The sequence below is a fragment of the Mobula birostris genome, chromosome 20 (genome assembly GCF_030028105.1).
Source record: "Mobula birostris isolate sMobBir1 chromosome 20, sMobBir1.hap1, whole genome shotgun sequence".
In the NCBI taxonomy this organism is placed as follows: domain Eukaryota; kingdom Metazoa; phylum Chordata; class Chondrichthyes; order Myliobatiformes; family Myliobatidae; genus Mobula; species Mobula birostris.
In genome coordinates, this window is record NC_092389.1 from 35,243,927 (window position 1) to 35,268,145 (window position 24,219).

Sequence of the window (24,219 nt, forward strand, 5' to 3'; positions counted from 1 at the left end):
ACATGCAGGAGTATTCTGCAGGTTGAAATTACATTTAAAATCACTGTAATTTAAGGAGCCAGGATACTTTGGATCTGTGTCTCTGCCCTTCTCTCTGCAGTATCCTGGCTCCTTCCACACAGGGGTGTTGGAGGTAAGTGGCAATCACTGGACTAGGATACGTGCTGGAGTGAAGAGCAGAGTCACAGAATCCACATTTATATTTTTATTGATCTTTAAACACTTTTAGAACAGAGCTTCTCTAATTATACAGTCACAGAAGTTTGTAATTAACATTATATTTTAAATAATAAGCATTAAAATCTTATTCATTAAAACTTTAATATTTTGGTCTGTATAACGAGTGAAGAGAATACACCTCTACACCCTTGTATACTCTGGTCTGTGTGTGTGTTTGCTATATTTGCTTCAGGTTCAAGCTGGCCAGACCACACTCATCCCAGTGGAGTTCTGGGGAAACAGACCTAGAAAACAACATGACCCACAGAAGGAGGCAAGTGTCTCAGCCTGGGAAATGGCACAAGTTCAACAATGATTTTTCCTGCTGATTCATCTTACAAGCTCACACTAACTTTAGTCACTTAGAATCCAGCCCACTGTCTCCATCTCTGCAACTTTAGTGGACCTTTGAATAATAATACCATGTCCTCAGCTTTAAGCTCCTGAATTACACCAGAGTTCATCTGGGGCACAGTCTCCCTTGGTGGGTTGTTGACACGCAGCTTCCTTGGTCAAAAGGCAATTTGAATTACTGGTGGTGAGGGTTTGTGAACAGAGCTGGTAAGTTCATCTCCCACCTTACTTCTTTCAGTTTCCTCAATCATTTCTCTAAAAACAAGGTCCAACTCATACACAATGAGGTAATGAGCTCCATTTCACTGAGTTTGGACAATCAGTAGCAACCACAGTTTTTTTGATATCCTGCACTTTGCTCTAATACTTCATCCAGAAGGGTAGGTGATGAGGGAAGGGACAGATTTGTGGAGGGAAAAGCTGTGAATCTAAGTCTCTGCTCTCTCACTTTCCTTTTATAAAATGCATGCCACAAGTTGCAATTCCACTCCAAGTGGAGTTGGTATGAATTTGGAGAGGAACAGTGCCCAGCAAGTAATTGCTAGGGCTTTGTGATTGGCACCTCAGTAGTTCCATTCCCATTAGCCGTTGAGGTAATGATGAATTGTGCATTCTGCTGCTGTAGGGATGTGTCTGTCTGTGTCTGAGGAACATCAAGTCTTGAATTCTGCTTCAAGTCCATCTCGGTCTGTCCTTCTGATATCACATAATGTGTCTGGGGGGAGGAAGAAAAGGTGTGTCAAAGATTGTTTATTTGTCATGAAGTTCTAAATGTTAGCACACTGGTCCTGTTAGAACATCCAGTCCTGTGTGAACCAAAATATCCTCCTCTTAAGTATTCCAAAGCCCAAACTTCTCATCACTCTTAACTGTTTCCAAACCACATGCTCTTTCTGAACAACTTCCCAGACTACTTGATGTTCAAGTTGATCCTGAATACAGTAGGTATATCAGAACTAGAAAACAGGGAAAACATAATGGCAGTTGAAAAGGACCAATTATCCTCATAGGTATGGTTAACTGACCACCTCAGAGGAGAAAGGGGAATAGGGGGACAAATTATGGAAATAGTAGTCCTTGGGGATTTCAATTAACTAAAAATTAAGTTAGAGTGGTAAGGGTATGAAATTAATATAATGTATTAAAAACCTCCTTTTTAATCTGCATTTACGAAAAGCCAAACAGGACAGAATTTGTTACTGGTTCAAGTAATGGGTAATGAACCAGAGCAGAAACAATAAGGGAACACATGAGCAACAGCAACCACAATAAAAAAATTCTCAGATTACAGTACCAGAGATAAAATGTGTTTACTAGATTGTCGAAAATATGTTTCTGAATTTAGGAAAAAGGACAGTAGAGATAGTAAACACTCCTGTAGATTCAGGAACTGTTTCTCTGGGCAATCAATCTTACTATTTAATAAAAAAGTGAAAGGGAACTCTACGAGTTCTTTGAGAATGTGATTAGTATAATATTTAAGGGGGAACACAAACATGGTTCTGATAAAATCCCTCACAGGAATTTGGTCAACAAGGTTGGAGCCAAGGGAATTGGGGACACAAAAAACAAAGAATGGGAATCAGTAGATCCTTCTCAGCTTGGCAGGCTGTTATACTAGTAAGAATCAGTATTTGGAGCTCAGCTATACCTAATCCTAGGTCATCAATTTATCATATTTCCAAGTTTATTGATGACAGAAAATAGGTGCTATCATATACAAAAAGGTGTAAAGAAGCTTCAAGGAACTACAGACAAGCTGAACAAAGAGGTCAGAATATGGCATATAAATATAATGTGGAAAATACAAGGTCATTCCACATTAACCTCAAAGACAAAAGTATTTTTTTTTAAATGAAGATCAGGTAATATCAATATTCTCAAGAGATGTGGGTGTACTTCAAAACCAACAGGCAGATAACAGACAGGGATTAAGGAGGATTTGAGTGTCTTTCTGTCATCATGTAGGCCTTGGTGAAACTGAGGTATTGAGGTACTGTGGAAATCTCTGCTCGTTAGTCTGAAACGTCAACTCTTTATTTCTCTCCATTGATGTTGCCTGACCTGCTGAGTTCGTCCAGCACTTTGTGCATGTTCCTAGTGTAAATGCATACAGTCCTTATCTGAATTAGAGGGAAAGGTTTAAGATGAGAGGGGGGAGATCCAATATGAACCTGAGGGGCAATTGTTTCACACAGATGGTGATCAGTACATGGAACAAGTTGCTGGAGGAAGTGATTGAGGCAGGTAGACTGCAAGAGGAACTTGGACAGGTACAGGGATAGGATATAAGGGATATGGAACAAATATAGGCAATTGGGACTAACTTTGATGGGTATCATGAACCAGTTGGGCTGAAGGGCCTGTTCCCCTACTGTATGTCTTTAGGTGCTTTCAAATGTAAGGAAAAGCATGTCAACACCACCAGAAGCTCAAGTTGAAATAAACACTTACCTGTGTCCATCTATGGAAAAGAGTAAATGGTCGATGTATTGGGCCAAGAAACCTTCATCAGAACTGTAGAAGAGGGGTCTCAGCCCAAAACGTCGACTGTTTACTCATTTCCATAGATGTTGCCTGACCTGCTTGAGTTCCTCTAGCATTTGGTGTCTGTTTCTTGGATTTCCAGCATCTACAGATTTTCTCTTGTTTGTGATTCAACTTACCTGTGTCACTGCCTTCATCTGGCCACTGTTCACTGTGGCCACAGGAGCCTCTGCAATAACGTACTGAGTCTGCGGAATGGTCATCATCTGAATCTCAGAAGCTGCAGCACAAAGAGAAATGGAGATTTTCACTGTAAATTTAAACTGTATGTGAATGCTCAGCCAGCAGTCCTAGAAACAGCAACAAACATTCATAAACTTACAATACCTTTGGCATGGTAAAACAGACCAAGACCCCAATCAAAAATGATACCAAGCAAAATTTGACATTGTAGCAAAAAAGCAATATTAGAACAAATGACAAAAAGTTTGGTTAGAAAGATCAGTTTTATGAAATACTTAAAAGAGATGTAATAGAGACCCATTTAGCAGCAAAACAGACCCTTCAGCCCACCATGTCCATACTGACCATCAAGTATCTGTCTGTACTAATCCAATGATAGACTATAACCATATGATTCAAATGCTCATCCAGATACTAATTAAAATGTGCGAGTGACTACTTTAACTACCTTCTCAGGCAGTACATTTCTAATTGCAAAAACGCTGAAGGGGGGGTGGGGGAGGGAGAAAGAATCTTCCTCACATCCCCCCTAAATCTTGCTCCTCAGTTTAAACCCAAAACCTCTTACACAATACTACCACTGTGAAAAAAATTGATATCTACCAGTTGTACCTTAGCCTCCTTGCTTTTGTGCTCCACCCTCTTCACTAGCTTATCTACTGCCGCCTTCAGCGATCTTTGTACATGGAGACCCCCCTGTCCGTCATATTTCTGCATCTGGAATTGGTTTATTATTGTCACAAGTATCAAACAGTGAAAAGCTTGTCTTCATTGTAGAGTGACAGAGAGACCTTAATGACTAAATTTCCCCACTAAACTGGGGATCACAGATAAACAGGTGAAGGAAGGGCTACCTAGTGCAAGCCAGAAGACACAACAGGCCAGAATGTAGAACACAGATTCAGAGGATCACAAGCTTAAAGCAGCCACAGAAATAGGGCAAAGTCATGGAAGAAACCACAGAAAACTAGTTTGGACTTGAACACAAAGTAGTGATAATTTTAAAATTCACACATTGCTGAATCAGGTCAGAGAACACAGGAACTACAGATGGAAGTTTGGATATTGCCCCAGGAATGTAGCCAAGTTCAAAGAGGTTTAAAAATGAGAGGATGACGAGGAAAACATTAGGATAATAACAGGGATAATGAATCAGTGAAGAGATAAGAAAGACATGGATAAGGGTCTCAGTAGATGAGCCAAGGTCATAACATTTGAAAACTTCCTCTGACAACTTTAAATAGGGTCACTCTTATTTAAAAGCATCTCTACTTTCTTAGAAGTTTGCAAAGATTCAGCATGACATCTAAAACTTCAACAAATATCTATAGATGCATGGTGGGGAGTATACCGTCTGGTATAGAAACACCAATGCCCTTGAACAGAAAAGCTGACAGAAAGTAGTGGATATGGCCTAGTTCATCTCAAGTAAAGCCCTCCCCACTATTGGAGCACTCACAAGAAAGTAGCATCTATCATTGCCATCATCCAGGCCATGCTCTTTTTTCACTGCTGCCATTAGGAAGGAAGCACAGGAGCCTTAAGTTCCACACCACCAGGTTCAGGAACAGTTATTACCCCTTGACCATCGGGGTCCTGAATCAGATGGGATAACTTCACTCACCCCAACACTGAAATGATTCCACAATCTATGGACTCCCTTTCAAAGGCTCTACAGCTCATGTTCCTAGTATTTATTACTTATAAATTTATTAATATTTGGATTTTCTCTTTTGTTTTTGCCCAATTTGTTGTCTTTGGCACATTGGTTGTTTGTTCATCTTTGTTTTTGTGCAGTGTTTCATTGATTCTATTGTGTTTCTTTGTTCTACTGTGAACGCCTGTAAGAAAAAGAATCTCAGGATAGTATATGGTGCCATACACGTACTTTGATAATAACTTTACTTTGAACATAAGAAATAGGTGCAGCAGTAGGCCATCTGGACCATTGAGCCTGCTCTGTCATTCAGTAGGATCCATGGCTGATCTGACCATGGACTCAGGTCATCCTACCTGCATTTTCCCCATAATCCTCAATTCCTCTGCTATGCAAAAATCTATATAACTGTCTCAGTTGTATTAAATAAGGTAGCCGCTACTGCTTCACCGGGCAGAGAATTCCACAGTTTCACTACTCTCTTTGGATAAAGCAGCTTCTCCTCATCTCCATTCTAAATCTATTCACCTGAATGTTGAGGTAATGTCCCCTAATTCAAGTCTCACTAACCGGTGGAAACAGCGTTTCTGTCTCTATCTTACCTATCCCTTTCATAATTTTATGTGTTCCTGTAAGATTGCCACGCATTCTTCTGAATTCCAGCGAGAATAGTCCCAGCTAACTCAATCTCTTCACATAGGCTTACGCCCTCATCTCTGCAATCAACCTGGTGAACCACCTTCAGAGCCAGTATATTTTTCCCTCAAGTAAGGAGACCGGAACTGCACACAGTGCTCCAGATGCAGCCTTACCAGTAATTGTACAGTTGTAGCATAACCTCCCTACTCTTTAATTGATTGCAATGTATTGCTGTTGCAAAACAACAAATTTTATGACATATGCCAGTGATATTAAACCTGATTCTGATTCCTCTACATGACCCATAGACAAAGCGCACATTCAATGTCCAGCTACTGGAACTCTAAAGGTAAAAAGTGCAGCAAGTACTCAGCAGGTAAAGCAGCATCTGTGAACAAAAACACATCAATCAGCACAACTTCTAATGCTGATTAACCCGCAGAGAATTTCCAATATTGTCTACCTTTATAAGAGCATAAGATATTGGAGAATTAAGCCATTTAGCCCATTGATTCTCCTTTGCCATTTAATTTTGGCTAATTTTCTTTCCCTCAACCTTCTCCCAATTACCCTTAACCCTTACCATTAAGGCTCACCACTCCTACTGAAGAAATTTCTCCTCACCACAGCTTTAAAGGGATGTCCATTTATTCCAAGACTCTGCTTGACTAGACTCTCCTACTAATGGAAACATCCTCTCAGTGTCCATTCTATCCTCGGTGTTTGGTGGGATTCAATGAGCTCCCCCCTCATCCACCTCACAGTTTCAGAATTGAACTGATTCAGTGACCTATTCCGTAAATGTTTGCATGATTTATTCAGATCCAGAAAGCAAATGCCGACCAAGTACAATCTCGGAATAGGAGGAATTCATCATGGAATTTCATCAGGTTTTTGGGCAAATCCGAAGTTTTCAAAATGAGGAAGAGGTGGAGAGATGGGGTTGTGATTCTGGATTACTGTAAAGATATAGCCTGACTGGGATGTAGCCTATGTACAACAAGGACTTACAGTAGTTGCGAAAGGTTCCCCATGTGCTGGGAAGGTACGCATGCTGTACAGTAGCTGTTGGTTGCTGTTGTAAGACCTGGTTTTGTGTTGATGTTCCACTCGGCATCTGGGAAGGGCTGAGTTCCTGTGACTGCTGTGATACAGGGCTCAGTGGCTGCCCACTTCCACTCTAGAATCAAACACATATTTTAAAGAAAAATTAGTACAAATATAGATATTGATACAACTTTAGAAAATAGTTATGTTATTGCTGTTATTTTATTTCTATTTTCTGTCCATTAGAGTACTGGAGTCCAGTAGGCTATTGTTTTCAGGTTAGGGTAACCAATTTGAATCATACATATCAATGAAATAGCAGAGGTAAAATGCTGCGATTCTTCAAATGCAAGGAATCTGAAATGGACACCAAAACCACTGGAAATACTCAGTAGTTCAGGGGGTTGCTGCAGAGAGAGAAAATACTGACAGGTAATCAACCCAAAACATTAATGTTATTTCTCTCTCCAATGATGGTACCTGACCTGATGAGTATTTTCAGCATTATTTTAAACAAAAGATAAAATAATGAAATGCCCTTATGTTTTTATTTCCTTGTAGAGTCTGCAATAATTCAAAGCTTTAAAACTTCACCTAATAATATTGTGGTGAGCATTCAGCCCATGACAGACAAGTAAGCTCATTAAACTCAATAATCATTTTTATTGCGATAAACACAAAAACAGACTGGGCACAACGATGCGGGAGAGAACCCACTCAGTCACATACAGACGGTGGAGGTTATTACACACCCTGATTACAGTCAGGGTGACCCACAAATAACTGTATAACCCAAGCTAAAATGCAATAAATAAACTTGAACTTCCGGCCGTAATCCCACAAAAGCATTTTAACACATGAACAATAAACAGTGCTGGTCATTAGAAATGCGGGGTCGAGCTGTCAACTACACTCTCATGGAGCGTCACGATATGACAATAGTCACAGAATTCAACAACACAGGCCCTTCAGCCCATCATGTCCATACTGACCATCTACAGCAAGCATTGTGAGCAAAGTGATTTTAATTCACTGAAAGTTTCAAGATCCTGTTTGTATACATTGCTCAGCTAGGAACGCCAGAGACTGTGCAAGTCATTTCTGAACATAAGCCCAGAAGTGAACAGAATTATCGCTCCTCTGTTCTCTTGATCTGAGATCACCTAGTAATGGACGCCACCATTTTTTATAGAATCGTAACATTGTACGACACAGCTAACTATGATGCCTATCTACACAACCCCATTTTTCATTCAGAGTAAAGGAAATCCTCTTCAGTCGCAGTATTCTCAGCCGAGGCTGAGAGTAATCTGTCTTGCACAGTTCTGATTTGTTACCTGGGAAGCTGAAGGGGCCATGGTGCTGGACTGTTCTGCAACCTGGACATGCTGGACCTGAATGGCATGTTGTGCAAAGCCGTGAGGATCGTGCAGCTGGCTGACATCCACTGTGGAATGCTGATTCTGCTGAGAGGACGTCTGAAAGGAGATGAATACAGGTGGAGATATTAACTTTCTCAGAATCACTGCAACAATTACCCCATGCTATATCATATCATTGTGTCCAAAATTGTGAACCTTGTTATTCATTCCTCCTTCTGAGATGGACATAAAGATATCAACCTATTCCAGTGGCTGTCACTCTCACGTCAGACTAGGACACACACTACTGTCAGACTGGACCTGATGCTATTCAACAACATTAAGACCATGAGTTCACAAGATATAGGAGCAGAATTAGGCCATTTGGCCCATCAAGTCTGCTCCACCATTTCATCATGACTGATCTAATTTTCCTCTCAGCCCCAATCTCCTGCCTTCTCCCCATATCCCTTCATGCCCTGACTAATAAAGAATTTATTAACCTTTGCCTTAATTATACTCAAAGCCTTGGCCTCCACAGCCACCTGTGGCAACAAATTCCACAGATTCACCACTCTGACTGAAGAAAGTCCTCCTTATTGCTATTCTAAAAGAACGTCCCTCTAATCTGAGGCTGTCCCCCATCATAAGAAACATCCTCTCCACATTCACTCTATCAAGGCCTTTCAACATTTGATGGGTCTCAATGAGGTCACCCTCATTCTTCTGAATTCCAGTGAATACAGACCCAGAGCCATCAAATGCTCTTCAAATGATAAGTTTTTCAATCCCAGAATCATTTTCATGAACCTCTTTTGAATCCTTTCCAGTTTCAGCACATCCTTTCTGAAATAAGGAGCCCAAAAATGTTCACAATGTTCACAAGTGAGGCCTCATCAGTGCTTTATAAAGTCTCAACATTACATCCTTGCTTTTATATTCTAGTCCTCATGAAATGAACGCTAACATCACATTTGTTTAACTCACCACCAACTCAACTTGCAAATTAACCTCTCCCAATTCCCTTTGCACCTCAGATTGTTGAATTTTCTCTCCATTTAGAAAATTGTCTACCCTTTAATTTCTTCTACCAAAGTGCATGACCATATACTTCCCAACACTGTACTCCATCTGCCCATTCCTTAACTGTTCTCCTAATCTGTCTTAAGTCCTTCTGTAGCCTTTTCAAATTCCTCAGAACTACCTGCTCCTCCACCTTTCTTTGATTTGTCGGCAAACTTTGCCACAAAGCCATCAATTCTGTCATCCAAGTCATTGACATACTATATAATGTAAAAAGATCAGTCCCAACATAGATCCCTGTGGTCATTGGTCACCGGCAGCCAACCAGAAAAGGCTCCCTTTATTCCCACTCTTTGCCTCCTGACAATCAGCCATTGCTTTATCCATGCTAAAGTCTTTCCTGTAATACCATGGGCTCTTAATTTGTTAAGCAGACTCATGTGTGGCACTTTGTCAAAGGCCTTCTGGAAATCCAAGTACACAACAGCCACTGATTCTCCTTTGTCTGTCCTGCTTGTTATTTATTCAGAGAATTCCAACAGGTTTGTCAGGGAAGATTTCCCTTAAGGAAACCATGCTGACTACGGCCTCCATCACGTGCCTCCAAGTACCAAGACCTCATCCTTAACAATAGACTTCAACATCTTCCCAAACACTGAGGTCAGACTAACTGGCCTACAATTTCCTTTCTTCTGCCTCCCTCCCTTCTGGAATAGTGAAGTGACATTTGCAATTTTCCAGTCCTCTGGAACCATGCCATTATCCCCAAAATAGTAAGCATCAAATAGAGTATATCAAGTGGAAGTACCTGCAGACACAGTTTAACTGCCCCCTTTCTGCTGCACCACCACAAAATCTCACAGTCTCAACCTTATCATGAGACATTACCTTTCATTGCTGCTGCCCCTCCCTCTTTCTCTGCAACTAGTTTCAATTCAACTGGGGCACCACGATAGCATAGCAGTTAGTGCGACGCCATTACATTTCAGGCTGTCAGAATTCATAGTTCAATCCTAGTGTCCTCTACAATGTACATGTGGAATGTGCAAGTTTTCTCTGGGGCCTCTGGTTTCCTCCAACAGTTCGAAGATGTACCAGCTAGGTTAATTGGTCATTGTAAATTGTCCCATGATCAGGTTAGGCTTAAATTGGGATTGTTGGGGGTTGCTGGGTGCTGCAGCTCAAAGGCTTATTCTGCTCTGTATTGCTTAATAAATAAACAAATATTTCTCATTCCCGCATTTTTTGTTTTTAATACCATTTTCCAGCATCCACAGTATTTTGTTCCAGGATTACATTTGGTTTTAGTGTAGAAAATTTTGGGTCATCTCATTGAGGTGTTTATGAATAAAGCTATTAGCTGGACAGATGTAAATTCAGTAAGTGTAAGAATGCAACTTCTTTGACAAGATCACCCTGACAGGCTAGTCTAGAAGACTAGATCACATGGGATCCAGCAGAGAAGTGGATTGGACTCAGAATTTGCTCAGTGGTCGGAAGCAGAGGGTGATGGTCATGGGTTGTTTCTTGGACTGTAGGACTGGTGTCTAGTGGTGTGCCATAGGTGTCCGTGCTGGGACCTTTGTTGTTTGTAATTTCTATAAACAATTTGGATATAAAATACAAGGCACAGTTGGTAAATTTGCAGATGATGCGAAAATAGGTGGTGTTGTAGACAGTGTAGAAAGTTATGAAAGATTACAGGGAGATGTTGATCAGTGAGATTTGTGGGCTGAGAACTGGCAAATGACTCTCAATCCAGATAAATGTGAAGTATTGCATTTTGGGAGCTCAAACCAGGGTAGGACTTACACAGTGAATGATAGTGTTTTGGGGAGTGTTATGGATCTTGGAGTGCAAGTGCCTGGTTCACTGAAAGTGGCATCACAGGCAGATGTGGTGAAAAGGGGGTTTGGTCCGCTGGTCTTCATCAGCAGGGCATTGACCGTAAGTGTTGGAAACTCATGTTGCAGCTGTATAATATGTGGATGAGGCCCACGTGGAATATTGTGTAGTTTATTTCACCCTGTTACAGAAAAGATGTTATCAACTAGAAAGAGTACCATAAAGATTTACCAGGATATTGCCTGGACTTTGGGGGGGGGGGGGCTTGAGTTACAAGGTGAGGTTGTGTCGACAAGACTTTATCCCTGGAACGTAATAGATTGAGGGGGGTGATTTGATAGAGGTGTGTAAGAACATGAGGAATACAGACAGGGTGAAAGCACAGCATCCACCCCTCCCCTCCAAAGGAGGAGCAGCTGAAAACAAGAGAGCAAAGGTTTAAAAATCACAGGTGAGAGATTTAAAACAGACACAAGGAACAGCTTCTTCAGGCAGATTGTGGTATGTATTTGGAATCAAGAATATTCAGATATATTTGATATCATTGTTTTACAGAATAGTGAGTGCGGCATTTGAAGTTTTCTGTCATGTTAACGTGTGATTATTATTGGTACCGAAGCAGAAAATACCAAAAACTTACAGAAATTGAAAATGTTCTGCAGATTCAAAGATGAAGCAGTGGTCATTTTATGGACTAGTAGGGCCAAATGGCCTGGTTCCATACAGTGAAACATTAAGGCAATTCTGGAATAAGCAGTGGAGAAGCTGAGAGGTAATGTTGGAACAGGAGCAATTCTCATACAGTTGCTGCCCCAGATGCAATGCCATTAACACACTTACCTTCTTATCTCCCTTCATGGGAATGATTTTCTAAGATCAGATAAATCTAGATATCCAGGATTAATAATTGCCTCACTACCAAAATGAAAGCTTGTAGGTCCATTGAAATACTTAAATATGAAGGATAAAGAAAACAGTGAGTTCAGAGAGGGTTATGTGGATAATCTACAGCAAGCCAGTCTCAAAAAGGAGGTGTTAAATGTCATGGGATGCAAAAGGGTTTTTAAATCCCCAGGGTCAGCAAAGATCCACCCAACTCACTATAGGGAACAAGTGTGGGGGTTGCTGGGACCCCCCTCAGAGATTTTTGCATCTTCATTTGCCACATGAGAGGTTCCAGAAGGCAGGACGTACCCAATGTTGTTCCCCAGGGATAACCCAAGGAGCTGCAGGTCAGTGGAAGAGAAATTACTGTAGGAAATTTTAAGGATTATGATTTCTGCACATTTAGAAGGGCAGAGGCTGATCAGGGATAGTCAGCACTGCTTAGTATGGGAAAAATCCTACCTCACTAATTTGACTGAGTTTTTTTTTTTTGAGGTGGCAGATCCTAATAAAAATATTGGGAAGGCAAATAAGGATAGGACATGTACAGAAAAATGGTAGGACTTCCAAGAGTGTCGATAAACAGACGGATGTCAAGAGTTCAAGCCCATAGTTCCTTGAAAATTGCAACATAGACAAATAGGGTGGGGATGAGGGTATAACATGCTTGCCTTCATAGGCTGTGCATAGAAAATGAAAGCTGAGGTGTTATGTTGCAACTTTATTAAACAAAGGTTTTATAAAACTTGGAAAATACACAATAATCACTTGATAGGTTAACAATATCAGCACATTATTGTAATGATTAGCAAACTAGTTCTGCTATTAGTAGGAACAAACACATGCATGCAGGTCAACTTCTGAAATTTTATAATATTACAGGAACTTGTTTGTATGTAAAGACTGACATTAGTTGGGCATTTGTAACCTGAGATGACTTGTGTGTAGTTCATATGTCACTTCAGTACAGACTGCACTGGAAGTGGTAAGGAGAAGATTCACTGGGACGTTGCCAGGACTGGAGGACTTTAGTTATCAGAAAAGATTAAATAGGCTAGAATGGTTGAGCTGAAAGCAAAAGTAGTTGAGGGAGTTATCTGACTAAGGTATATTAAATTATGAGAAGCAGAGATGATGTAGATAGTCAGATTAGACTATTAAAATGGTGAGGCATGGGAAGATCCAGAACTAGTGTGAGCAAATGAGATTAACACTAATTGGCAAAATGAGTGGACATGCATGTGTGGGACAAAAGGCCTGTTTCAGTTCCACACTATGACTTATGACCTGTGCACCACCTGCGCACAGGTCGTTTAAAATCTGCCACCATCTCTCTAAATGCATCAAGGAAGGCTGCATGCCTGATACTGATTTTTTTTTTAAATTTTAACTTTTGAAATAACTTCAATCCTTGTATTTTTAGAGTCATGCAACACACATCAAAGTTGCTGGTGAACGCAGCAGGCCAGGCAGCATCTCTAGGAAGAGGTACAGTCGACGTTTCGGGCCGAGACCCTTCGTTAGGACTAACTGAAGGAAGTACTAGCTCTTCTTTCAGTTAGTCCTGATGAAGGGTCTCGGCCCGAAACGTCGACTGTACCTCTTCCTAGAGATGCTGCCTGGCCTGCTGCGTTCACCAGCAACCTTGATGTGTGTTGCTTGAATTTCCAGCATCTGCAGAATTCCTCGTGTTTACATTTTTAGAGTCATATTTAGCAAGTTTTGTTCTCATTTGTTTTGGCGTAAACATACATCACCCACCTGTGCCACCTGCACCACCTGGAGCTGGATGTGCTGAGACTGTTGCCCCTGAACAGGCTGGATGTGCTGAGAGACAGGAATGTACTGCACACGTTGATAATCTCCCTGAGCTGGCCGATAGTCAGTTGTCAGTGTCTGCGACAGCTCACTCATCGCCTGAGTCAGGAGATCAGTTGTCTGTATGAAAGGCAAAAAGAGATGAGATTTGCAGGTCAGTGCAGGTATATCAATGGTGCACTAGTCAGCAGCAGAGTGCACTTCACATTCGGGTGGTGTGCCCAGGAATAAGAGCACTAATGACATCAGTGCTGAAAGGGGGCATTTTAACATTACAAGACAATGCTGGAAACCTTCCTTGCATCAGGAATGCGGTAGAGGACCAGTCCTCGGCTGATGCTCCTTCAGCAGTGACCTCATCACCACACGGCTTGCTGTGGACTGCGTTAGCGACGCAGAGTGCAACGGCTACCAGTGAGAACTGCTGATGGACGGACAGGATGAAGTAGTGCAGATTCTCAGCAATGAGATTAGGAACTCGGGACGACATGCTGGACAGCACGGTGAATGCAGACTATTGCTGGGGACTGGTAGTGGCTACTCCATGTACTGACAAACCACTTGCATCACCATTGCATGTCTGCAGGAGAACCAGAGGGCAGAAGTTCACACCAAGTTCCTGGCACACACTCCAACAAATCATTCTCCACACTACTAGTGCTTATTTACTTTGACCAGCAAATATGTAGGAATAAATTACCCATAAGTATTAACTTTGGTTACATGCATCTCTAATTTCCTGTTTAACATCATCCCTTAAATTATCACCATTGTCTGGAGACTTGCAGACAATTTCCTCAAGTGTCTTCTGCCTTTTAATGTTTCATCCAGACTGATTCCACATTATGATTTTCTGCACCAGTATCCTTTCTCACTAATACTGATTTCTTCCTTGAAATCTTGACAACTTGAGCAGATGACTCCTTCAAGTACAGGGGGTGATTATTTAGACTCTCAAACCAAGAGTCCTGTATTAATCAGCACTTCACAGGATAAGTCATTGATGAGGTGACACGTGGAGTTTTGGTCATCCTGTTTTAGAAAGGACACAATTACACTGAAAAGAGTGCACAGAAGATTTACAAGAATGTTGTCACTACAAGAGGGCCCGAGTTACAAGGAGAGGTTGGCCAGGCTCGGTCTTTATTCCTTGGAATGTAGGAGAATGAGAAGTGGCCTTATAGAAATGGTTTAAATTACAAGAGGCACAGATAAGTGGATGGTAACAGTCTTCTTCCCTGAGTAGGGGTGTCTAAAACTAAGGGCCATAGGTTTAGGGTAAAGGGAAAGATTTAAGAGTGACCTGAGGGACAACTTTTTCTACACAGAGGGATGTGCCAGAGTAAGTGCTTGAGGCAGGTCAAATGATGTAAATTGAGCAGCACTTGGATAAGTGTATGAAGGGGCACGGCGTAGAGAGATAAGGGCCAAATGCAGGAAACAGAGCATAGCTCGGTGAGCATCATGGTTACCATGGACTGGTTGCGCTGAAGGTCCTATATTGTTGTAAGACTTTATAATGCTAAGTGAACAAAAAGGATATATGTGGCATTGTGGGTAAAGGACATCAGCACCTCTGCCCTAAGTTACCCCTCTCTTTCTCCAAAAGCTTTATGAATGTACCTTCCTCCTGATCTCTGCCTAGCTGTGCATCGCTGTCGTTTGCTACGTAGTCCTTGGTTGCCTGATCTCTATTGGAAAGTATGCTGTGTGTTTCTGGTCCCCCCTCACCAACCACCCAGTTTTATATTGTTTTGTACTGACCACAATTGTATCTCCAGTTGTTCCATCCGTGTTCACAACAGTTGGTGTTGCACTGATGACTGTCGCTACGATGGGAGTTTGTACAGGTAGCGTCTGCAGTGCATTTGGATTATCCTGTAGAACATCGGTGTGTTTTTTCCGGATATGTTGAACCATTTTTGCCTGGAGACAGAGTAAACATTTTTTTTTTTTTTAGAGAAGTTCTCCACTGCTCGTTATCATAACTCCTGGGACAACACGAGTTTATCTGCTCCTGTGCAATGGTGCACACGTATTCCTGTAGCACCTCCTACCCTCGTGTTTCCAGCACCCATAGTAGTACGTGTTGATTTTCAAGCAGACATTTGAGACATTAGCAGAAGTTTTGTCTGTTTATTTGGCTTGTTGCAAAAGATCCTCCTGCGCTACGTGAACAGAAGAGTTGTGAGTGATGTCTCAGTCAATAATTATCCTCCAAAGTGATGAGCTGAACTTGCCTCACTCCTGAGATCTGTAGGAACTTAATGTGTACAACTCTGTCTGGTCAAGTTTTCTACAAAATAAAAATGACATTTCAAACCAGTTCTTTGGCTCAAATATTCTGAAAATATGAAATGACTGTACAAATCAAAGTTCATTTTATTAGTTAGAACAAAAATCCAAAGAAAATATTAGGTGTCAGAGACACAATCTGAACTCCAATTATTGTGAGGCAACAGCTTCACTGGGATCTGGATGTCCCAGCTTAATCTATGGATCTAAAATAATGTACTTGGAACCTTATGCCAGCTGCCTTCATACCTCCAGGTATCCTCTCGTATCCTTTGCTTTTTGCACTCTGTAGATACATTACCTCACACTTCACTGGTCTGAATTCTATTTGCTCTTTTTCTGCCCATTTGACCTGGCCGTCCATATCTTCCTGTAGTTTTAAGCTTTCCACCTTGTGTCAACCACACACAGTTAATTTGAGGATCACCTGCAACCTCCTTTTTAGCATGTCACCTAATATTCAGCCCCTTAGAAAGCCACAGGTAACAGCTTTCCAGTGCATAAACACTTGTGAACCACTCCTCTTTGCTTCCTGCCACTGAGCTAATATTTGACCCATTTTCAACTTCCTTGGAAATTTGTGTTTTGTTGGTTTAACTAACCTTCCTCATGAGAAGCCTTGCTTAAATCCATGTAGACTACACCAAAAACAGTGCTGGTTATCATACAAATAAATTCTATCAGATTAGTCAACATGACATTCCCTTAAAAAATGCACATTGACTGTCTTTGATTAATTGCCTCTTTCTAAGTAAAGGCAAATCTCATCGTAGAATGGATTCTAAATAACAAGTAACCTGTCATTTGTCAATTCATCTATTCTTCTATTCTTAAACAATAACACAATTTCAGCATTCTTCAATTCTGACACTACTCATAGTCAGAACCTCTGCGACTTCCTGCTGGTGGTTGATGGAATAACAGCATTTTATAGCTGCTCCTAGTTTACTTTTCTTATTTTCCAACCTGATTTGACACTATGACTACAAGAACTGCTAAAGGTAAAAAAGAAGATACTTCTACATCTTTGGATGCTATTATCAAATTGATGCAAAAGCACAGAAATGAAGCGTCCGAGGAATTTCAGCAATTCAGAAAAGAATCCTCCAAGGAATTTCAGTGATTCAGAAAGGAATCCTCCGAAGACTTTCAACAACTTGGCTCCGAAATTAAACAATTAAGTACAAAACTGGATTCTATTCAAGAAACCTTAACTGAGCATGATAAACAAATAAAAGAGAATGAAGAAATCCAGTCGATTCTGGATGAGAAAATGGACGACCTGCAAAACAATCCAAGGTTAATGACGAACTAAGACAGAATATTATTGATTTAGAAAACAGAAGTAGAAGAAATAACGTATGAATTCTTGGTCTCAAAGAGTTAACTGAAGGTGATCGTCCTGCGGAACTTTTTGTAAACTTTCTTGCTGTTTATTCCTTTTAATGCTTCATATTGTTCTGAACTAGTGTTTGTGTTGACCCTTTCTTTTATGAAGGTAGCCACACAGAATTCATAAAGAACCTTACCAACGTCCAGCAATTGCACGGCTAGGTTAGGTTTATGGTTCTAGTTAGGCCTTTTTTGTTATTCCTTTCCTCCTTAATTTGTTTATGTTGCTTGTCAACATTTTTTTTTCCAACCCACTCTTTATTTTACTAAACAACAGGAATTCTGCAGATGCTGGAAATTCAAGCAACACACATCAAAGTTGCTGGTGAACGCAGCAGGCCAGGCAGCATCTCTAGGAAGAGGTGCAGTCGACGTTTCAGGCTGAGACCGTGACGAAGGGTCTCGGCCTGAAACGTCGACTGCACCTCTTCCTAGAGATGCTGCCTGGCCTGCTGCGTTCACCAGCAACTTTGATGTGTGTTGCTTTATTTTCCTAACTTCCCTTGTACTCGCCCCGAAACATGCTAACAAAACCTTCAGCAATATTGAGCTCTCCATGGCTCTATGCATTGGGTTTCTTGGGGTTTAGCTGTCCCACCCTTTGTCTTTACAGGAACATACTTATCCTGACCCCTCAAATCAATTAAGTCAATGCTTTCTGTTGCTAAACCCCTCAATTAGCTGCTTCTTAACTATTTATGCTGAATTAACTTTTGGTCTAGTAAAATTACTCTTAGCCCATCTAGAACTTTCATTCCCATTTTGCCTCTGTCCCTTTCCATAGATCTAATTTGCTTATGATCGCTTTCACAGAACTGCTTCCCCAGTAGTAATACTTCTGTTTGCCCAGTTTCAATCATCGACTCCCCATCCATCCCTGCAGTTTGAAGCCTCTTGGGCTTACTAAGTACCATATAAAGAAGTTCTCCCGAACACAGTTTAGGAATTTAGTATTATACTGACTGACTGCATTCCAGTTAACATAATGGCGAAACTCTTCACCATTATGATCCTATTTTCCCCCCCACATACTTCTATGCTCAATGGTGACTGGCATCCAAAATAATACAAAGATCATACTCTTTGAGGTACTACTTCTTAACCTCTTTTGTAACACTTCAAAATTTACTTCCAGGACCTTTTCATTTTATCACCAATGTTGCTGATATGAACAGTGGGGCACAACACCGGACTAAACCCTCCTTTCTCTCCATTAATTAAAAAAAATCAGGCCTGAATCTCTTGCTTCACTGCACTAAATTCACAAATTTAGTAATGAAATTCAAAAGAACTGCAGGGACTTGACATCTAAAATAAAGGCAAGTCAGGTCATATCAATTTGAGGAGAGAAGCAAAGGGAATGTTTCAGATCAAAGCATCAGAACTGGAAAAGTGAGAAAATGAGATAATTGAAGTTACAGAGATAGCTTGATCTGCTGGGCAGTTCCAACATTTCCCTTTGTGCCTCCAGTTCTCTATAACCTGCAGTTCACAACTCTTACATCGTCTCTTTTTCTCTCACTGTTGTTGTAAATCTACTAACCAAAACAGCTTAGTAAATGGTATGTCAGTAACAGCAACCCCGAGTCCAATCTACCACAGTACTCTGTGGAAGCAATACTCATAAAACTGAAGTCTGCGCTACTTACTTCAATATACAGATAAAATTTGTTCAGGAGCATGAAGCAGCAGGCAGATTTGAATTCTATGGGTCAAATCCATTTTTACTCAACAACCCAAACTCAGAGTAGCAAGCAGCTAATATACACAGAGGAATGCTGTAGATGCTAGTGAGGTTGAATATATCCATTGAAACATAGCACCCAATACTTTGGCTGTAGAGCATGCAAAAAGCTGGCTGTCCCGAGGCAAATATTTCACCTTCTGACACTTTAAAGCCTGTCCAAGTAAGGCTTAAGTCAGGAGCATGATGGAATACTCTCCACTTACTCAAGTGAGCGCAACTCCAACAACAATCAATACCTAGAGCAAAGCAGCCCTTTCATTGGCATTCCATCCACCATCCTTAACATTTATTCCACCAGTAGCACAGCATTGTTGCAAGGTTAGGGTTACCACCTACAAATTAATGTAGGCTTCTCTGATAGTGACCACCAATCAAAACAAGCTAAGCAGGTATTTTGAACCACCACCAACTGTACCTTTGTCCCCTTATCATCCACCAACTCTGCATAGAAACCTATTGCTGCTCCAAATTCTAGAATTCTATACCCACGTTCAGATACTTGCATCAGAGGGGCTACTTGAAATCAAGACCACTCACTACCACTCTTGACAGTAAATGGATTCTGGCATCAGCAACAGGAAACATCAACAAATCCCAAATAATTTTGTAATATACTCACATGATAAAATAATTTCACGTTCTGTATTATTAGACATTATTTCCTTTCTCGCTTCTCTTCGGCATTGTTTCAGCCTGATTTCCTAATGTTTTGCCATTTAATGTAAACCTCATTATTTTGCTTCACTTTAAATCCTAATATATTCCATTATTCAAGGAGCGATAGCTTTGCACCAACACCCCCCACTCCCACACCCAACCGCTTCCCCTCATGGAATATGCTGCCTGAATTTGAAGCTACATTAACTTTTCCAACCAGCTTGTTTTACATTACTCACCACACCAAGTGATAAATAGTGTCCACGAGAGTTAAGGCACTGGACTGGTGATCTGCCTCACTCATTTCAGGTTATGATGATAGGGAATATTTGGCAAAATGAATTTGTGCCGCTCTGTACTATCCCCAGTGTGGATGAATGAAACTACTCACCTTGCTGCTGTACTGTTTGCAGCAGTGTGGACAGCACACAGGTAGGGTGGCAATGGTGCCCTTCAGTTGCGTATGCGTGCTCAGCATTGGATCCGGTTCCCCTGGACCTGCAGGCCTTAGCTTCCGAATACTTGGGGGAAGTTCTGCCCCAGGGTGGTTCTTCAAGATATGGGCTTTACGTTTACTGGCACTCTTGTATACCTATTAAACATGTTTGAAATTAATGCAGCAGGTACACCCAAATATTCTGAACACACCTTTATCGAGAAGTTTCATATTTAGATACAAACAAAGTGAGTAACTAGGACCATGATAACAGGGCACAATCGTCATGGGACTCAACACTGACTGGGAGAAGGAGTGGGAATGGAGGGGCAAGAAAGGAAGAAAAGGCAAGGGAACAAAGGGGAAGATGGGGAAGGACAATGTGGCACTGGAAGGACTGTTTAGACTTCAAGGAGTTTGTAGCTTTTCTGTACTGTCAGCAGGAATCCACGAGTATTCCCAACCAGCTGCAGAATCCTGGCAGGCAACTTTTCCCAAGTCTACAAAGATCCTGTACAGAACAGCTTTTTTCCTTTGGAAGTAAGGGCTGAAGCATTCAGAATAGGACTGCAGGCATCCAAAATGCAGCAAAGGCCCAACCTTTCCTGGATCAGACTTAGAACCTTTGATTGAAACCTTGTCTGATTCACTGTTCAGTTAAGGCCATCAAAATCCCTTACGAGTACTGCCCAGCTATTCATTCAGGGGATAGAGTTTCACTGGAAGAACTTGTGTCTATGGACTATCCGTTATTTATATTTAAATTCCCCAGGGGGATTCAAACTCACATCTCCAGATCAATAGTCGAAATAATCTGGATACTAGTCAAATAACTTGGTGTCTCTTGCTTGCATATTTGTTTTTCTATTGCCTTCTGACTATTGGGGGTAAGGTGTGCGATACTTGATATACTATTGGGGAATGCAACAAGGAAGGTGACAGAGGGTTGTGTAGGTGAACGTTTTGTATCTAGTGATCATAATGCCATTAGTTTCAAGGTAATTATGGGAAAGGATAGGTCTGGTCCTCAGGTTGCGATTTTAAATCGGAGAAAGGGCGTCAGAAAGGATTGGAAATGGCATCAGAGAGGATATGGCAAGTGTGGATTGGGACAGACTGCTTTCTGGCAAAAGTGTAAATGATAAGTGGAAGGCCTTCAAAAGTGAAATTTTGAGAGTACAAAGCTTGTATGTGCTTGTCAGAATAAAGGGTAGGGGTAACAGGTTGAGGGAACCTTGGTATTCTAGAGATATTGAGGCCCTGGTTAAGGTTAAAAAAGGTGCACAGGAGATATAGGCAGGCAGGAACAAATAAGGTACTCGTGAGTACAAGTGTCCCCCGCTTTTCGAACGTTCGCTTTACAAAACAAATATCCATATTACATGTATCCACAAATACACTTATTTCACTGAAATTCTTATCTTTTCCTGAAGCCTCAATATTTACAATGTTGCCAAGATTTGCACCACAAGCAAATAATAAAATTGTGCTACTTTATACGTAGGTGACCTGGCTGTGAGACTGAGGAGGAAAGTAATGGTCATAATACCAATCCCTGGTGCACCCTGATGCATTTTTGAAGGTAAAGAACACCATGTACCTAATAGTATGTCCCAGGAGTTCACTGAGTTGGTAAGAATAGAATCACTATGGATGCAAGGCAGCTCCATACTGACTGATAGGACCAACAGCAGCCATACCTGTCTTGTCACTTCTATTCAAGCCTTACCTTGTCACAGTACTGGCAGTAGTAGTCTCTGTTTGGTTTAATGATGGGCAACGTCAGCTCTGGCACATCATCTATCCTGATATCTGGGTGTCTTTTTGACAAATGATTCACCTGAAAAACAAAAAAAGTGCAATGAGAACAAACTGCAGCTTCTTTGACAGATCAGTCTCCTAGGAATGACACATCAATGTACAGCTTTTCGTAACACCATGTCTAACAGTCTGGTATACATCTGTACTAACTCAGCTTTCTATGGGTAATGAGAGAAAATGGCAACATACTTCTAACCATGAGCTTGAACACTTTGGCTCTGATGAAGAACTTCTTAACCACACAGTCAACCTGCGCATCAGCTTAGAGTGTCCTACGGACTCAGACCCCAAGATCCCTCTGATCCTCCACACTGCCAAGAGTCTTACTATTAATACTATATTCTGCCATCATATTTGACCTACTCAAATGAACCACCTCACACTTATCTGAGTTGAACTCCATCTGCCACTTCTCAGCCCAGTTTTGCATCCTATCAATGTCCCATTGTAACCTCTGACAGCCCTCCATACTATCCATAACACCCCCAACCTTTGTGTCACCAGCAAATTTACAAACCCATCTCTCCACTTCTTCATTCAGGTGATTTATAAGAGTCATGAAGAGAAGGGGTCCCAGAACAGATCCCTGAGGCACACCACTGGTCACTGACCCCTATGCAGAATATGACCCATCTACAACCACTCTTTGCCTTCTGTGGGCAAGCCAGTTCTGGATCTACAAAGCAAGGTCCCCTTGGATCCCATGCCTCCTTACTTTCTCAATAAGCTTTGCATGGGGTATCTTATCAAATGCCTTGCTGAAATCCATATACACTACATCTACTGCTCTAGTTTCATCAATGTGTTTAATCACATCCTCAAAAAATTCAATCAGGCTTGTAAGACATGACCTGCCTTTGACAAAGCCATGCTGACTATTCCTCATCATATTATGCCTCTCCATATGTTCATAATTCCTGCCTCTCAGGATCTTCTCCATCAAGTTACCAACCAGTGAAGTAAGACTCACTGGTCTATAATTTCCTGGGCTATCTCTACTCCCTTTCTTGAATAATGGAACGACATCCACAACCCTCCAATCCTCCGGAACCTCTCCCGTCCCCATTGATGATGCATCATCCAGGATTACAAATGCCCCATCTGTGAAGGATTGAAGTACTTGAATTTTCCATTTAATGCACTGAATTCACTGCTCAGTGTGGTCACCCCTGAACTGGAGTACATTAAACCCAGATGAGGTGACTGATTTACAGATCTTCTCTATTCAGTCTGCAAACACGACCTTGACCTTTCAGTTCCTTTTTACGTTAATTGTTCCTGCTCCCAATCTGACCCATCTTCACCCTGTCACACTATTCTAATTAAGTTTAAGAAATGCCATTTATAAATCTACTGATGACACAACCGTTGTTGTTCGAATCTCAGGTGGAGATGAGAGGACATACAGGAGTGAGATATACCAGCTAGTTGAGTGCTGCCGTGGCAATAACTTTGCACTCAATGTCAGTAAGACCAAAGAGCTGATTGTGGACTTCAGGAAGCACAAGACGTAGGAACACATACCAAACCTCATAGAGGAATCAGAAGTGAACAGAGTGAGCAATTTTGGGATCTAACCTGATCCAGCATATCAATGCAGCTACAAAGGCGGCAAGGCAGTGGCCATATTTCATTTGGAATTTGAAGACATTTGGTTTGTCACCTAAAACACTCAAAAACTTCTCGTGTACCATGGAGAGCAATCTGACAAGCTGCATCTCTGTCTGGTAAGGGGGTACTATAAAAATGCTGAAATTACTGATTTCTACATAATAAGAACATGTTTTGCCATTCATCACAGACCCCATTTTAGTGGCAATGGAAAATATCCAGTATTGTTTCTGTTGCAGCTCCTAAACAATTAGGATGGGAGATGTGTTTGTCTTTACTGCAAATTTGAATACAAGAGCATATGAACCTTACTACAATTAAATAAGCCTTAATCAGATCACACCTGGAATGTTACAGACTATCCCTGGGTTAGGGACACCCAACAAGCTGTACATACAAATGAGCTCCTATTAATATGATTAAATTGAAAAATCTAACATAAGCATGCACACTTGATCCAATGGATATCAGAACTAGTTTCCTCCCTTTCCCCTATTAGTAATTGGTCTTTCTTATCAGTCTTCTGCACTTTCAATGCCATTTACTGTGAAGGTCTGGTTACCATATCAACTAATTTACTGACTTGTGGACAAAATCAATGTATAGAAGTCTGCAAGACAGAGCCTGTTCGTTATCCAGGGACAGACTATATATACAATTTACCTAAAAATGATATACAGTG

At 41.2% G+C, this 24,219-nt stretch overlaps 1 protein-coding gene across 6 annotated transcripts in view; it reads right to left on the reverse strand.

The window, feature by feature from the left end:
* Positions 1 to 304: 304 nt before the first annotated feature.
* The window catches only part of prdm10 (PR domain containing 10), a 169,851-nt gene continuing 145,936 nt past the window's right edge, over positions 305 to 24,219 (reverse strand). For all 6 annotated transcript variants that reach the window (XM_072238496.1, XM_072238494.1, XM_072238490.1 and 3 more), the window contains 8 exons: positions 21,835 to 21,945; positions 20,061 to 20,261; positions 15,343 to 15,504; positions 13,522 to 13,698; positions 7,984 to 8,124; positions 6,611 to 6,779; positions 3,240 to 3,340; positions 305 to 1,288 (listed from right to left, as the gene is read on the reverse strand). In XM_072238496.1, coding sequence (XP_072094597.1) covers positions 1,115 to 1,288; positions 3,240 to 3,340; positions 6,611 to 6,779; positions 7,984 to 8,124; positions 13,522 to 13,698; positions 15,343 to 15,504; positions 20,061 to 20,261; positions 21,835 to 21,945 — 1,236 coding nt within the window. In that variant the 3' untranslated portion in view covers positions 305 to 1,114. The remainder of the gene's footprint in view (positions 1,289 to 3,239; positions 3,341 to 6,610; positions 6,780 to 7,983; positions 8,125 to 13,521; positions 13,699 to 15,342; positions 15,505 to 20,060; positions 20,262 to 21,834; positions 21,946 to 24,219) is intronic.